The 16,588-nt window shown below is 37.4% G+C and overlaps 1 protein-coding gene across 2 annotated transcripts in view; it reads left to right on the top strand.

The window, feature by feature from the left end:
- The window catches only part of LOC121300489 (succinyl-CoA:3-ketoacid coenzyme A transferase 1, mitochondrial-like), an 86,413-nt gene that overhangs the window by 47,855 nt on the left and 21,970 nt on the right, over positions 1-16,588 (top strand). For both annotated transcript variants that reach the window (XM_041229061.1, XM_041229068.1), the window contains exon 13: positions 3,679-3,754. In XM_041229061.1, coding sequence (XP_041084995.1) covers positions 3,679-3,754 — 76 coding nt within the window. The remainder of the gene's footprint in view (positions 1-3,678; positions 3,755-16,588) is intronic.

Genomic DNA, 16,588 nt, shown 5'->3' on the forward strand with positions numbered 1-16,588 from the left:
AGTTGATTTTCATGTGCATGTAAACCTAGCCATTGAAAAGGAAGGGCTATTTAATGCTAAAAAGAAGTCTGGGAATATTTTTGAAAGCCGTGGTCATTACCCCTTTAACAAACTGAAGTATTCAGACATCAGCTATATGTAAATGTCAGCTCAGTAATACACATTGCTGTGGAATTGCCTGTCACTCTTGAAAATGAGGTGTCACCTCCCAAGATGTTCTAATGTCCAGACTTCTGTTTAAATAAACAAGTAAACAGATTGACTCATTACTTTGGTGTTCATTGCATGTTATCAGGTTTGGCCCAGAAATTTTTTTTGCATTTAATTGTACTGGTCTGTGCAGAGAAAAATGTTTAAAATAGTGGAAATCATATGGTTTATAAACATTTCAGATTTTTTTTTTTTTTTTACATTTATCATTTACAATTTATCACCTATCAATTTTCTTTATTCTGCATCCATTTGACTGTATCTGTGGGTGTGTTTTATGTTCTAAAAACAATTCAGTTGTTCTTTAGCAGTAATATTGCATTTTATTCCCATATAGGTGTCCCTGTCTGGCTTTCAGCTAAATTCAGTGGTGCTGCGGAAACCTAAGTCTTTGATTTGCTCATTCCCAAAGTCTAGTGAGACTGTGACCTTTCAATTCTAAACTTATATCAAGCACATGAAACCAACAGAGCTGAACCGTCACATGCCTCTGTGTATGCCACTGAATTAAGCTGAAAGTCAGCTAAACAAAACAAAGTATTGGGAGCATAGAAACTCAGAACCTCTCATAAATTGTGTGAGAAACCGAAAGAAAACGTGAAAACGGCAAGTAAGCTAGTTGCCTTTTAAAGTGACTAGCAAATGAAATATTCATGTTGCTCTTCTGTTCATTCTAGGATGAAATAAACACGTTATAACAAATATGAATTCTTATTTTAAATGGCGATACATGGTAGTACACTAGGTTGAAGGAATCAGATTTTTGCACTTTCTTGGTTATTTCACCTATATAGTATCGTAGCTATATAGTAACGCGTGTTTCTTTCAAAATTGTAGCTAATGCAAAGTGAAAAAACTGGTAAGATTTATGGAATACGTTTGTTAGCTACAATTTTCATGTGTGTTATGCAAAGGATATATTATATATTTTAATGTAACCTATTACCCAGTAATTAAACTGCAATGGTGAGTCAGTGTTCAATGGTGTACTTAACTGTTTAAACACTGCTTTGAAATAACTTCAGTAATCTACACATGGTAATAAATAAATCTGTTAATTATTACATTGAGTCATGTAAGTCCTCAACATCCATCTGTTGCGTGTTGATTCCTGGTAACCGCAGACGAGTGCTTGTTTGATGTTGTGGGAGTTGGATGCTGCATAGTCCCTAATTAATCTGTAGAAATAGAATTGATTTAACATGGAGAGGAATGAAAATACCATTAGACTTAATAGTACCTTGATTTTATTTCCTGTTAAAGCGATAATGAGCACTTAGTCTCAGATAATGGCCGTGGTAGCCTTGTAAAACTCTCAAGGCTAAATGAACAGTCAGATTTCTGCAGTTTACTGTATTATTATTTAAAGGTGTGAATCCTCATTTTAAAATAGTAAGTGAAACCCTGCCTTTTTCCTAGTAAGGCAGTCCAACATTGAATCACATTAGTATTGTCAATATGGGTCTTCTCAAAGACCATAGACCCGGTCAGCATACTCTGTAACTTAAACAGGCAGAGGGGTCAAGGTGGAGTGATGCTTTCAGTTTTTGCAATGCAGCCAATGACTGTGTTAAGGATACCCAGTAACTGTAGGACTTATGTGACTGGTTGATGGTCAGTTGAAATCCTATTTACAGAGAGTGGGTTTGTTTGGATTGTCATAACCTCTACCACGTACACTATGACAACATTTTCAGAATTAACAACTTAGTCATTAAAAACATCTATCATTAAAACATAATCAAAAAGAAATATTCTTGTATTTAAAAAAAAAAAAAAGCAACCTTCATTGTTGTGATGGGTTGCTTTACAGTTTAAAAGACCACAGACTGCTTATAATACGTAAACCTTTGGATCTGTTGATAGCAGCGGACCCATATAGTCGACCCTTTGGTTTCCAATCACGTTCTGTAGTATAGTGTAGTATGTCAACTAAAAAGCAGTTCTTTACAAGCTGTATTCTCATAAAGGAAAAATTACTTTTCTTGGTATCAATGCAACTAATGATTTTAAGCAAACCTCTCAGTTACTTGTTTGGGTTGGTGTGCAGCTTTACTTGTAGAGCTGAAAGGCTGTTCATCTAATATGCAGGTGACATTCAACTCTGGTGACCTTGTTGTACTGGTCGACTCCCCTCCCCAGGGCTAGCTCTAGAAAGATCATTGGCAGCAGCATTAATGCCCTTGTTGACCTGCTTCACTCTGTACCAAGATTGTCTCTCAGAAAATCCTGATAAAAATTGATTGTTCTGGCATATCTGTCTCTCTGTTTCTTAGCAGGAATGTCTCTGTCTGTCATTTTTAGTTTCTCTTGTTTGTCTGTGTGTGTGAGTCTGAACTAATATTTTATCAGGTATGGTAGGAGTGGGGATACTAAATCCATTATTTTATTAAGCTCTTTATCTAGGACTGAAAACAGTTTCCTGCCTGGTCCTCTGGAAGATGTGAAGAGCTGGTTATTTGTTTAGTTTATTTCGCTGGCACGAGTGCTAGCAGATGGGAATACATTTCACATCAAGCGCCTGCAGCCTCTGCAAGTGGAACAGTCCGAATGAAACCTGCCTCTTGGGAGACCTGCGCGAGCCTATATACAAAAATTAATTAAAACTATTCAAGCAGAGATTCTTAGACTTTTTTGTTTGAGGTACCAGTTTTTATAAACAATTTTAAAACTAATTAAAAACAAAAAAGAAAAACTAATGTAAATGTTTCATGCACTGTATACTGTCTGTGTGTATCACAAGGCCTGTCTGACTTTTTAAATGTATGTTTTTACAAAATAGTAGTTTCCAGTAGGATCCCAGTTTGAAAACCACTGGCCAAGAGCATATTTCATTTGATGGGCGGTATTATAATAATTCCCCAATCAGGTTCTGTGGAGCAGCACTCTAGCTTTGTGGCATATTTGTGTGTGTGTGTGTATTACCACATGTAGCCACACATAAGAGATACAGGCATGCTGTACATGTGCACTACACATTAAATCAGAAAATGAAAATGAAAAAAAAAGTTCTGGCCAAGCACAAGTGAATTCCATTCCAATACATATTTCAGCTTTGACAACACTTCCCTTTGTGTCTACTCTGCAGGTCTAACTTGAAACTGTCTGACATATTTGAGATTTTATTTTATTTTTTTTTAATTATTATTATAAAAAGCCCTTGTTTCTCACCTTCCCTGTGTCACTTGGGTTAATGTATTTGTGGCTTGTGGTCTCCACACAGACGGGAGCAGTGGGGATGGTGTGGCTACCTCTGGACATCATTTATATGTGTGTGTTTTGTTTACAATCAGATAGGATTTACCTTTACCCTAGATTGTCTGTTAATGCTGAGTTATGCTATTCATCCATCCTGAGGGATACATTAACCCTAGCCCAGTCCAGCTTTAGGATCCCAGTCACTGACCAGATCAAATCAATGTATTTAAAAGTAAATTAATTTTTGAATGTTTTTGTTTCCAACAACAGGGGTCACATCAACTTGACGATGCTGGGAGCGATGCAAGTTTCCAAGAATGGAGATCTGGCTAACTGGATGATTCCTGTAAGTCTACTACACTTTAATCAGATCTGTTATTGCAATGTTATTAGTTAGCTGTAATTTGAATGCCTTGTATTGCAATACAGTAAACTGATACATGTTTTGTTCCAAAGGGAATAGTCATACAAAAGTCTTCTTGCAATTTCAAGGTTACACGTGTCTAGCTTTCTGATGAAGGATCCCTGCACAGCTGCTAAAGTAGGTGGTGGGTACTTATTGCTGCCAGAATCAGACAGCATCTTCAAAGAAGCAGGGATTGTTTTATTGACTGGCAGGATGTGTGTGGCAGAGATTGATTTCTTTACCAGTGTCTTTGTATTGCTTCCCAGAAGGGAGTTTGTGACGGTTGTCAGTTTTCAAACTTTTATTGACAAGTTTTTTTGTAATGAGGCTATTGGGTATTAGTTGTTAAAAAGGCTTTAAAATCAGTCATGTGGCAAAATTTCCATGAGTTGTGTTTATGTAAGTGACAAGATTTTCTCGTTGTGACATACTGCAGTGCAAATGCATTCTATTGCTAAGCATGCTGCGTTTCATTTAAAACTAATACTTACAAAATGGTGGTATTAACAAAAAAACATGAAGGTGGAAGTAAACTTTGATCTAAATTGTTACTTTCATAATGATATTTTAATAGAGAATTTCAAAGACCTTCCAAAACCCCGGGTCTGAAGAATACCGTTCTCTACACTCAATTGACCTGTTGGCAGTGACGAGGTCCGTCATACCAACTCACAGGGCCTTGTAAAACTAATAGATTTAACTGCAAAGTACCTTCAAATGAGTTTGGGAAGCTTCAGGAATCTTACTGATACTTCATTTAAAGAAAATGGAAACATATGTGCCACAAGCAAAATATGTCATGAAAAACTGACATACGGCATTAAAATAAAATATATAATTATATAAAGCAAACAACATATTAGTTTTAAATATATTTAAAGGTATTAAAACCAAAACTCATCTAGGACAACTAGAAGCTTCTAGAGACTGGAAAATTCCGGCAGATGTTGGACAGCATCTTATTTGCCCACCTGATACTGCCACCACTAACCTTCGACCTGATATTGTCTTGTGGTTTGGATCAGCATGCCTTGTTCACCTGGTAGAGTTAATATTGCCATGGGTGGATGAGGCGTATGAAAGGAAGAAACTTCGGTACACTCAACTAGCTGCTGAAGCGGAACAGCGAGGATGGAGAGTCCAGGTTTACCCAGTGGAGATGAATTCTTGAGGATTTGTGACACACTCCACAACCCGGTTTCTCAGAGACATCGGATTCAGTGGTCAAAAGTTGCAACGCATAGTGAAGAACTTATCTGAAGCAGCAGAGAGGAACAGCAACTGGCTCTGGTTGAGACGAAAAGATTCTAGTTGGGGACCTCAAGCACAGTAGAAAAAAAAAAAAAAGTTGATGTAAAATAAGGTAAGTAAGCCGGTCTTAGCTGAGTGGGGGACGGAGGGGGTGATACTGGGCCACCAGAATCACTGTCAAGCCTCTTAAGGTGCTGTGGGCTAGTCGATGAAATACTAAGGATGGAAGGTGCCCACTTGAAGACCCCAGAGAAGTACCCTACTAAGCTCAGTCCAGACGGTTGTCATGCTGATGAACCTTCCATGGAGGGGTCTTCACATCAGTGTTGTAGAGCTGCATGCAGATTATCTGGCCTTGCAGAATTTTTTACACAAGGTTCAAGGGAGACATGTGCTTATACGCACAGATCACACAACAGCAGTGGCCTACATCAACCACTAGGACAGCCTGCGATTGCCCAGTCTTCATTGTGCAGCCCGCAGGCTTTGCTGTGGGCTCACGAGAACCTCCTCTCACCGTGGGCTGTGCATCTGCCCGGGGATGACAAACTGGGCGGCAGACCTCCTCTCAAGGGGAGTCCCCAGCAGCTCAGTGGAGGCTTTATGTTAAAAATAAATGGTTTACGCAACCAAGATGGTACTGCAAAATGCTAAAAAAAAATCCAGCTCTGGGTTAAATCAACATAACTTTCCAGGTTGTCCTTTTTTTTTTTTTTAATCCTCAAATCGTGGACCACTTATTTGAATTCCACTGAAAATCTTACTTAGCCAGGTCAACTTGGGTGTAAAAACAAGGTTTACAGTGCTAGTACATTGTTTCTTACAGTACTAGACAAGAAGGGGTGCTGTAAATAAGGTAATAAATAGGATTGCTTGATATCTGGAGCGAAGCAAACAAGTACAACATCTCTGTAGGTGTATGTAACCCATTGGAACCCTAGTGGCTTCTGTAAACTCTTCCTGGTAATGCACAATCATGTTCCTTCAAGCAGCCATTCTGAGTAAAATCGAATCCGGCTGTCAGCACTGGCAGTGTAATTACAATAATTCTGTAATTGCCTTATTTGAGGCTGAGCAGCCCATAGACATGATGACATCTTCTAAGCCATTCTTCAAGGCCTTTCTATTCCCTTTCCATTGTAAAATGTTCTGTAATTCAAGCGACACATGTCACCCACTTCCTTCTTTTTGTCTTAGCTTTAAGAGAGCCTTTGCTATGTTTCCATTTTGTGCTGGATTCAAGTAATGTTCTAGGGCGCTATTTAATAAAGCTTCAACTAGCAGTAGAGTATATGTGTTTTGAGCTTATCAAAGCATTCGTCTCAGTTTTATGATCACGGTTTTTATCTGTGGAGACATTATTTGTAATCAAATCTAAATCAACTGCAGCCTAAAGTTTAATGCTTAAAAGAAAGATATTTTAATAGCACTTATTTGTATTCTATAATAATTATAGTTGATCACTTTTTATTTAAATGAAAATACCAGTGGTAGTAACCTGTCAAAATTGACCAACAGTATTATTAATTTCTACATCATATTCCTCTAATGTATATATGCAGTAATATGTTAAAATTTATGAGCTAAAAATATTGTATTCAAAAGGCTACATGAAAGAAGACAGTAATTCAGCTTCAAAGCATTTATGAGTTAAAAGATAACGTTGAAAAAGGACTGAATACATGCATAGTGGTAGCCCAGTGATGAGACTAAGAGAATAGGGGTGGACTGGAAACAGAACGGAGAGGAAAGGGGATTTTAGAGGACTATTCTCTCTGAGAGTTCAAATGCATTATTTTACAGGCAGTATTTCACAATACAGTATTGTACAAACTGCACAAGTCAACATATTTATTGTAGTGCATTTCAAAACATGTTGTGTTTGGAAAAGGAGACCGCTACAAGTAATTGAATGTAAGCCTCCGCTTCATAAATATTTCATAAGGTCTCTTTTTCAATAAAAGTGAGGTTAACCAATTCCTATATACAGTACAGGAAATCAAGGATAACACACCCTGCTGAGTTTGATATGGACAAGTACAGTAGTGTCCTCAGAATGGCTGCATAATGAGGCACAAAGTGCTAAATTGTTTATTTCAATCAATTCTGTGTTGGCTATTTTACCATATCGTGCTTGTGCATTTCTGTTGATACAGCAAAGGTAGTAACTGGTGTTGCAACTGGAATTACCATGAGAGATTTTCTTAAACATATAATAGCAATACATATTTTAAGGGACTTTAGATACTGTGTATTGTTACTAGCAGTGAAGCAGCTGTGTAAGTATGAACTATGAGTTGTTTTAAAAGTCATTGTTTTACAGTACAAAGTGTCAGACATCATGGGGTTTGTTGATGCGAGATAATTGTTAATGTTGGTGTAGTTTTACTTGTTAATGGTCTCAGGATGTATTTTTACAGTGTTAGACTATGCAGTTGGAAGCAAGTACAGTACAATAGAGTGTTGAAGTTAAATACATCCTGGTCGTAAAATAGCTAACTGTTACTTGAAAGTGAATCAAAAAACAAAAAAAGATAGAAAATTGCTTGGATGTTCTTTGTAACCTTTAAGTTTAATGACATTTAGGACATGTTTACATTTATTTTTACTAGGGGCGCAACAATGAATCAATGTTTTGATTATTGATCATCTGTCCTTAAATTTTCCGAGCTTCAGTTACATTTTGGTGAATCGTTGCATCTAATTAGTACACAGTTTTAAGTCTCCTGTTGCCTGTTTGTATTAAAACCTTGAGTGTGAGTGCGCTGCTTCTATTGCCAGTACGGTAGATTAGTGCGTTGCTAGGATACACACTTCAAGCCTACATTACACGTTTGATAAGACAAATAAGAAGTAGGCCAAGTATTCACTTTTTAAAAAAAATGTTTTTAATTAAGGCAACACGGTTTTGTTTTTATCTATTAAATCTACCAATTACCTTTTGTTTCAAAGCATGTTGTGTTTGTATTATATGGCAATATTATAGAAAAATAATATGAATTTAGTACTATAGGGTCAATTGCAACAAACTGAAAGCAGTGTACTAACTGGGGATGATCTGTACTAAACTGGTATGCAAGTTAAATAACAATTGCAACGAACTTGGCAGCTCAAGACAGTTCCCAGGTGCGTACTAAAAAAGGTCTCAATCGCAACAAACCCCAAAATAACTGCTGTTGCCCTCTAGAGCTGGGCTACTCAACCCTGGTCCTGGAGGACCACTGTCCCTCCTAGTTTTTGTTCCAACTGTACCTTAAATTACTTAACTGGGGCAAGTGAGTGCTTATTAGAAGCTTAATTTGTCCAATTAATCAATTTATTGTATAGTTAAAACAAAAACCAGGAGGGACAGCGGCCCTCCAGGACCAGGGTTGTGTAGCCCTGGCATTACAGTATATTCGTGTAGCGTTAAAATGAGTTTTCTGACATTGTAACAATACGGAAAACAATACCCTCACACTGATCAAATTGCTTTCACAGCGAAAAAATTTAGTATTTGTTGTGCGTAAATATACCCTTTCAAGTTTAAAACTTAAGCATGAATAAATAAAAAAAATTATAATAATTAAGATGTTTAGGTTTCATCGAAAAAAAAAAAAAAAAAAAAACCTTTATGAGAAACCACACTTTTAAAATATAATTTGTACCAATCACTCAGATTATAGTACCGTACTAAAGCTGGAGATCAGCTAGTCCCCAACTTTTTTCTGCTTCTTTTTTTCGATGCCATTGGTATTAAGTTAGTACCCAGCTGGGGATGATCCCAAGATAGTATTGTACTAGCTGGTATGCAGCTCTGTACTAACTCTGCAAGTTCGTTGCAGTTGACCCATTGTTACATTAGTCAGGGTTTGTGAGATTAATTCAAATGCTTTGTGTTTTGGACAAAAAATGTAAACAATCTTGAACAACCATAGTTCAGAAATTACTTCTCTTAAATTATAGTATTTTTTGTATTGTTATTACAATGTTAATCTGATGTGGACACACACATATTCTTTTCAGTTGTTAAACATAAGTCATTTTGTATATATATATATTTTTTTTTAAATCGGAAGTGTTCTAATTTGAGTGCAAGTCGTGCCTTTTTGTTTAACTATTTTGCACAACATGTTTTCAGTTATTAGATCTTCTGTTAAAAAATAATTAACGTTTATTTTGAAAAATAATACATCAATGCATCGGTTGTCGTTGATAAATGTCTATATGATAATCGAATGTGAAGTTAGGGTGCCAATTGCACCTCTGCATTTTTACCCCTTCCTTACCTTTTAATGGGGTTTATTATGCAGAGTTTTTGTTTTATTTTTTATTGTCATATTTCTTTGTCACTTTATTGCTCAAGACACCTGGCATTTAAAAAAAATAGAAGGGAGGGGGGAGGAGGGTATTGTATATGTACACATTTTATATTTAATTAAGGTGATTAAAAAATAAATGTCAATTTACCAAGCTGTCATTCTTTTTTTTTTCTGAAGTTCATTGGTTTTTCAAAAGTTCGTGGGCTTTTTTGGGTTTAAGGTACAGTTTTCCAGAAAATGTGAAAATAAGAATAAAATAAAAAAAGAATAAAATGTTCATTTCGATTTAAATGTGTACTTCCTATCAGATCTCGTAGATTCCAAGGGTACAAATGAAACAATTTTCAAAAGATGTTTCAAATTCTGCTCAGCAGCAGGGGCTGCCTTGTCAAACATATTCTTCCACTTTTTGTCAGTGAGCATACTGACAAAAAGATTCTGTTTTTCATGTTTAAGAACTGTTTCTTTGAAAATTTGCAACACATTCTGCTGAAACAGCATGTAGCTCTGGAATGGATGTAGAAGTAGCTTGCTCACCAGTTTCATCTGCTATGAACTTCCAGATAGTGTTGGGGCACTCGTCCTTTCCCAGTGCCTGGAAATATGATTTGATCGCTGGCCAGGACTTCAACATCTCGTCTACAACTGGTGCAAGGGAAAGCCATCGAGTTGGTACATGTCTTCTCAACCCACTCTATCTCAACAAATTCAAAAGTCTCCCTTAAGTTCTCTGCCCTCTTCGCTGAAACTGAAAAGTGGTTGGAAGATCTTAATGATCATTGTGTCTACATCATTTTCCGGTTTATCAGCAGCAGTTGTGGGTTATGTGTGCTCGGCAGTTGGCAGCTACGAGCCCACTTTTCTTTTTTAAGCAACTGATTGGTGTTTTCCATAATTCACGCTGGCATTGTCAGCGCAGTAGGCAGACATGAGGGATAAGTCAAGCCCATTAGAATCTAGCACACGCTTTAGCTTCTCTGGAATCACAACTGCTGTCTCATTGTGGTCACTGTAAAAATCCAGATAGATCTGTCTGAATACCCTTTGCTGGTGCAAAATACCTCAGAGCAATGGGGAAGAGCTTAATGTTTCCTTTATTTGATGCATCAGAATACACTGTAAAACATGTAGGGCTTCTTTAATTCGTTTAGCATAAGCTCTATACTGTATGGGGTAAGTACATTTTCACAGCTTTTGTACGTCCGCACGATTATATTTTCGTTGCTGTGTCTGAATCGCTAAACACACTGCTGACTAGCTTGTTTGTGCAGTCTAAAGATCAGTAAGAGTGGTGATGTTGGTTTGCATGGTAAGCCATGGTTCTCTCCGCTGCTGTACATTTCTTTATCTGGTCTACATCATTTGATTTCACAGCAAATTAGGTCATCAGTGTCTGTCTGGTATCAGAAACAACATTCACTTTGTGTCCGTCTGACTTCGAATGCTTCTTGATACTGTTTTCACCTCTGTGTCCAATTCCATGTCCTCTCTTCTACATAATGTACAAAAAACTTTATTTGAATTTTTTTGATTTTTCCAAATCCACGTGTATGGCCTAACCCACTCCTCTCTGAATTTACACAGGCCTTTACTTTTTTTCTTTGGTGGCGTTGTGGAAGAGGCAGAGGCTGAGGGCCCTTCTTTCGCCGAGTCTGATGTTTCACTATCGGTATCAGTGTCTCTTCCACTTATGGAGTCGGCCATTTCGCATTTAAAAAAACACTGTCTGCTTTGAAGTTAAAATAATAATATACTGCTGTGTATGAATGATATTTTGTTTTCTGTCTGCACCGCCAAAGCAGTGTCAGCCATTGGGGAACATGGAGGATAACAAGTCACATGATACTGGGACAATACATTCTTAGATTGGCTACACAATGTGTCAGTCATTCTGTGGCTGTGTAAAGCATTGTGAATGACGCTGTGGAGGCAGGACTTTGCACTCCGGTGTGGTTGCTAGGGGAGACCGAGTTTGGTTGTCACACTGCTCATAACTGGCGCAGACAGGTGATACTAACACTGAAATGTGTGTTTTATTGTCTGGAACTCGATCATCTTGTAATTTTAGGTAAATTCCATCGAACATAAAGGTTAACAAATATTTCATTTCGGTATAGGGCAGGTTGTCACAGGTGACAGGCGCATTTTCAACTGTCTAAATATCATATTTGGAATAAAGTTACGCTGAAATAAAAAAACATCAGTTTGTACGTGAAGGGTTATTCTTCAATATAATGAGGAACAGAACCTCGCAGCATGTCACCAGATTGAGGAAAATAATAAAGAGTAATAAGTGTGACATCCATCCCGGTCTCCCCAGTGGTTTGAACGTTAGCTAAGCGGTAAGTTTGAACTGTGTCGAGGGAATCCGGGACAAATGCCATCCCACAGTCATGCAGCCTGGGACCGGGACTTGGTGTTTGCATTTCGGGACTGTCCTGCCCAATTCGGGATGGGTGGTCACCCTAACAGAACTGCAAGTAAGATTGAGCAGCGGAGAAAACTCAGTACACAATATTAATGTTAGAACAACAGAAGATGGAACCATTAGAGTTCTCTGGTTATTGTGAGTAAAAACAGGACCAGTCTATTGCTGTGATTGACACTTTGCAAAAGCATAACACTGGCACAGCAGGATTAAGTGTTGATTTAAAATAGACAAAACAGAAATGGCATGATAAAGAGTTTTACAATTCTAATTAAATATATTTAATATTGTTTTTCTATTTACATTTTTTGAGCTTTGCCAGGTTCACAAAAATAAATTAGTTAGTTCAGTTTAGCATAGTAATTGGCATGAGCTTTGTCAATTTGACATTTGTTATAACAGTTCAAGTGTTGAGCTTTGCTGTTGATATTTGACGCGCTTGTTTTCATAATTACATTTTTTATACTTTCACCTCACTTAGAAAACAAGTTGAGAGGGGTGAAAGAACAGGCAATTTCAATTTGTAGCTGTTCTCTTTTAAGACATTCTATGTCTTTGTAAATGCATATTCATTTGATTTGAATTCAAGGGTGTATTCGAAGGAATAGAGTATGACATGTCTCACATGTGCCCCAGCCTACAGGGTGACCTGTGCTTTTGAAGGTGGAGTCCCTCTTGTCTGTTCTTTTTGTGGACTTAAAACATTCCCTTGCACTTTTAAACCAAATGACACCTGTTATGCTACCATTCCATCCCAGTAGTTGCTGTCTTATATCCCCCCAAAAAACCTTTACATTGTGAAAGGGTTGTGTCACTGGTAAGGCTGGTTACCGGCATGAGGGAGGCTGAGAGAGAGCTGCAATTAAGAGCTGATGTGCATGCTTATTTACAGAAAACAAACCAAAACATGGACGTATAAAACACGGTCCAGGGACCAAAATAAAATGTTCAAACAAAAACATAAGTCATACACAAAACACTCTTTACCTCCCAGCTGGGTAGTGACCTTCACTAAAGGCTCTCCCAAACTCTTTGAGCTAAACCAAGGATGTTTCTAAGACTTGATTGATGATCAATTATTCAATCAAAATGCCACATTCCACATGTGGATTTGGCAGGGATGGAATTACTTAAACTCAAAATAATAAATCTTTATTGAAAAACACATAGCCAAACAAAACACTATTTACAGGCAAGGGCTTCTGTTCCTGTCACACATAAATGTAATTATAAATCTAATTAGTCTCAGCCTATCTGGTTCAGAGTAGAGTGGTTCTTATCCCACAGTAGATGCCCTCTAAAGCTAACAGGATTTGAAACTTTACAACAACAACAACATGCATTTCAAGAGCCTCAGGGGTGTGCAATTGTTTTTTAAAAAAACCTGCTGTCCAAGGGACAAAATGCTAGAAAAGTCTACTTGTCCTTCTGAACAATCTACTTGCCCCCACCCCGTCACATAAAACACTCACAAAAAATAGAATATAACTTGTAGGATTTTGGTTTTATTTAACAGTGAACACAATCAATCAATTAGTGATTAACAGGGTGAATCAAGCCTTGTAGTTTGACGGGTTCACTAAAATCTTCAAGATACACAAAAGGGTCCCTATGACCCGACCTCACCTCAACAAATGTATAACATACTTTAAGGAAATGTTCCTTTCAGTGCAGTTTGGAACACATTTGCTAGTAAATTTAAGTAACATACTAAGAGTACAACTATAATAAGCAATACTTGGGAGTTATTCAAATATAAAAATAGCTTTTGCCCTTTTTTCTCACTTTTTTTAAATAATAACAATAATAACAACAACTTTAATTTGATATAGCACCCTTCAGGGTCTTAGGGTGCTGCAGAATATGAAACAAACAAAATCAGGAACAATAATAATAAAACAAAGCAAATAATAAATAGTCGATTAAAAAATGCATTAAAAAAAAAAACAGGTAAAATACAGAAAAAAAAAAACTATTTCTAAGATCATAAAAACAATAATTATAAAAACAACTTTTAAGAACAAGTCCACGGGATCACTGTAAAAAAAAAAAGCTGCCGAGAACAAATGTGTCTTAAGAGTGGATTTAAAATTCAACACTGATGTGGAGTATTGACTGCAGCCGGCCAGAGAGAATGGGCAACGCAGCTAAAACTACGCCAACCAAGAGAAACATATCTTGGAACCAAAGACTTTAGAAGTCCAGAGTTTGACGATCTAAGCTGTCTTCCATGGATGTAAATGCTGAGAAGGTCCATAATATAACTAGGACCCTGACTGTGCAAAGCCTTGTATGTCAGCAATAGAATCTTGAAGGCAACATGAGAACGAACAGGAAGCAAATGCAAACACATAAGAACCAGGGTGATATGTTCTGTCTGCCTAGTGCCTGTCAAGATCCTTGCCGCTGCATTTTGCACCATCTGAAGACGATTCAGAGAATGAGCAGGAAGACCAGCAAAAAGAGCAGTGCAGTAAACCAATCAAGAGGTTACAAAGGCATGAACGAGGATCTTTGCATCCCTGAAAGACAGAAAACAACAAACTGGACATTTTCTTTAGGTGACAAAACCCTGTCTTAACCACAGTAGAAATGTAGAAATATGTTTTTCAAATGATAGCCTACAGTCTAACTGGACAGCTAAACTGCAGACAACCAAAAAGGTGCCAACATTGAAATCACCAAAAGAGCAAGAAAACCTATGAAAAGAATAGAGCTGGGTTTTAGATCCCATTGCCAACAGCTCAGTTGTTCTTGCATTTAATTTCAGAAAATTATTAGATATCCAAGCTTGTACATCTGCCAAATAAGCAGATAAAACTGCTTCAGAATTGGAGTCCATTTTTAAATAAATCTGAGTGCTGTCTGCATAAGAATGGAAGTGGACTCTGTTGTTGTATAACATCACCCAATGGAAGTCGTTAACAATCCTAACCCTTGCAGTTCCAGTACTGTGTGACATTCTAAACCCAGAATTAAATGTTTCCATTATATTATTTAATGAGAGATGAGAAAACAACTGGTCAGCAACAGCTCGCTCAAGTAGCTTAGCCTGAAACGGGACATTAGATACAGGATGAAAGTTCCCAACCACTGCCGGTTCCAGCGAAGATCTTTTTAGAATTGCTTTAACATTGGCTTGTTTTAGTGCAGTAGGGACAAAGCCTTTGAGAAGTGACAGTAATGTAAGGGGACAGAGTATCAGTGCAAAGTTTAACAGTACTAGTGGGACACTGGTCAGTAGCACAGGTGAAATCGTTGGCCTTACTGATTAACCCACATGTATGTGTAGAAGAGAAATCTGAAAGATCAGAGATAGCGGGACAGATGCATCGGATCGGTGTTCATTGTTGATGGAAATGATGCCGTTATATATATTTTTTTTTTTTTTTGCTGAAGTGCGAGGCAAACTCCTCACAGCAATCAGGGTTAGAATCAGAGGTCGTGGGAACGCAACACGAGAGCTTGTCAAAAGTATTAAAAAGAACATGAAGATTACCAGATTGCTGCATTTAAATGCCAGGTTCATGCATTAAGAAAGCACTTATTTGCTAATTTACAAAAACCGTTAATAATACCTTAAATTTAAAAGATTAGTCTGTGCATTGACAGGAGCTCTCTTGGCAGCCATTTCTGGGTTTCTTTGTCACAGTAGAAGATCAGCTTTCCCCACAGCCAGCCAGTCAGAGGTAATAGGGGTGGGATTTAAACACTTTTTAAAATGTTTGTGTGTAGGTACTAGACTTCTGCAATTCATTTTTCAGAAACTTGTGTGGCTCAATAGAAATAGACCCGGAGTATTTTTCTAGCAACAGAACGAACACAGGAAAAATAAATAAAGAAAAACTGCTTGTCCTACGGGCAAAGTATAACAGCAAAACTTGTTGTCCCGAGCTCAGGCGATACGAATTGCACACCCCTGAGCCTCTGCAATCCAGTACAAAATAAAATCTAAAAACACATAAAACAATTTCGTCATGCACACACAAATTGTTTTTTTAATAGTATTGTTGTCCTCTGCAGTGGTTATTACAAGCTAGATTATTAAGTTCTTAATAGTCTTTTGTTATGTGCCCTTCCTGTTGCTGCAGACAATTATCTAGCAAATAATGACATCTGAGTCTGACATTATTGCTTAAATATGGATATGAATGAATTTAAATATTGTCAGTGAAACATGTTTCTGCATCTTTTTCTCTTCTTGGGATTGATATGAGTGACAGATGTTGTTTATGTACAATTGGATGGGGAGGCCAGCTGGCGGTGAAAGAGTTAACCCTGTTCTGTGTTTTTTATTGGCACAGCGAGCAGTTTCCAGGCACACTAAACAGTTTAGAATGTACCAAGGGATCTGTACCAGTAAAATCACTGAGCAAAAAGTGTGTGAGCAAGCTGTGAGCAAATGGGAAATTACTGTTGCTCGCAAATCAGAGCTACAACTCTGGGTGAACTTCATTTAATAGTATGACCCCCATTAAAAAAAAAAAAAAACAGTTAATATGGTAAATAGCTACAAGCATTTCTGTATGAAATGTACAAAAGTAGCCCTTTCAATCCTAATCTGACACGTTATGTTCTGGATGCCATTGTTCTTCTTACAGCACAAATTATATATTTATAGAACATTACAGTTCTTCTTAGGTCACCCAGACCCAGGAGGCATGTTAGGCACATTACTTACAAGTGCAAAAAAAAAAAAAGCATCCCAATGGGTATAGGTGGCACAGCAAGCTAATTCACTGGCTTATTTTGTATTTTCCTCTGGAGGCCTGCGTTTAAATCTGTCCCAGTAAG

This window comes from Polyodon spathula, chromosome 2, assembly GCF_017654505.1.
Source record: "Polyodon spathula isolate WHYD16114869_AA chromosome 2, ASM1765450v1, whole genome shotgun sequence".
Taxonomy (NCBI): domain Eukaryota; kingdom Metazoa; phylum Chordata; class Actinopteri; order Acipenseriformes; family Polyodontidae; genus Polyodon; species Polyodon spathula.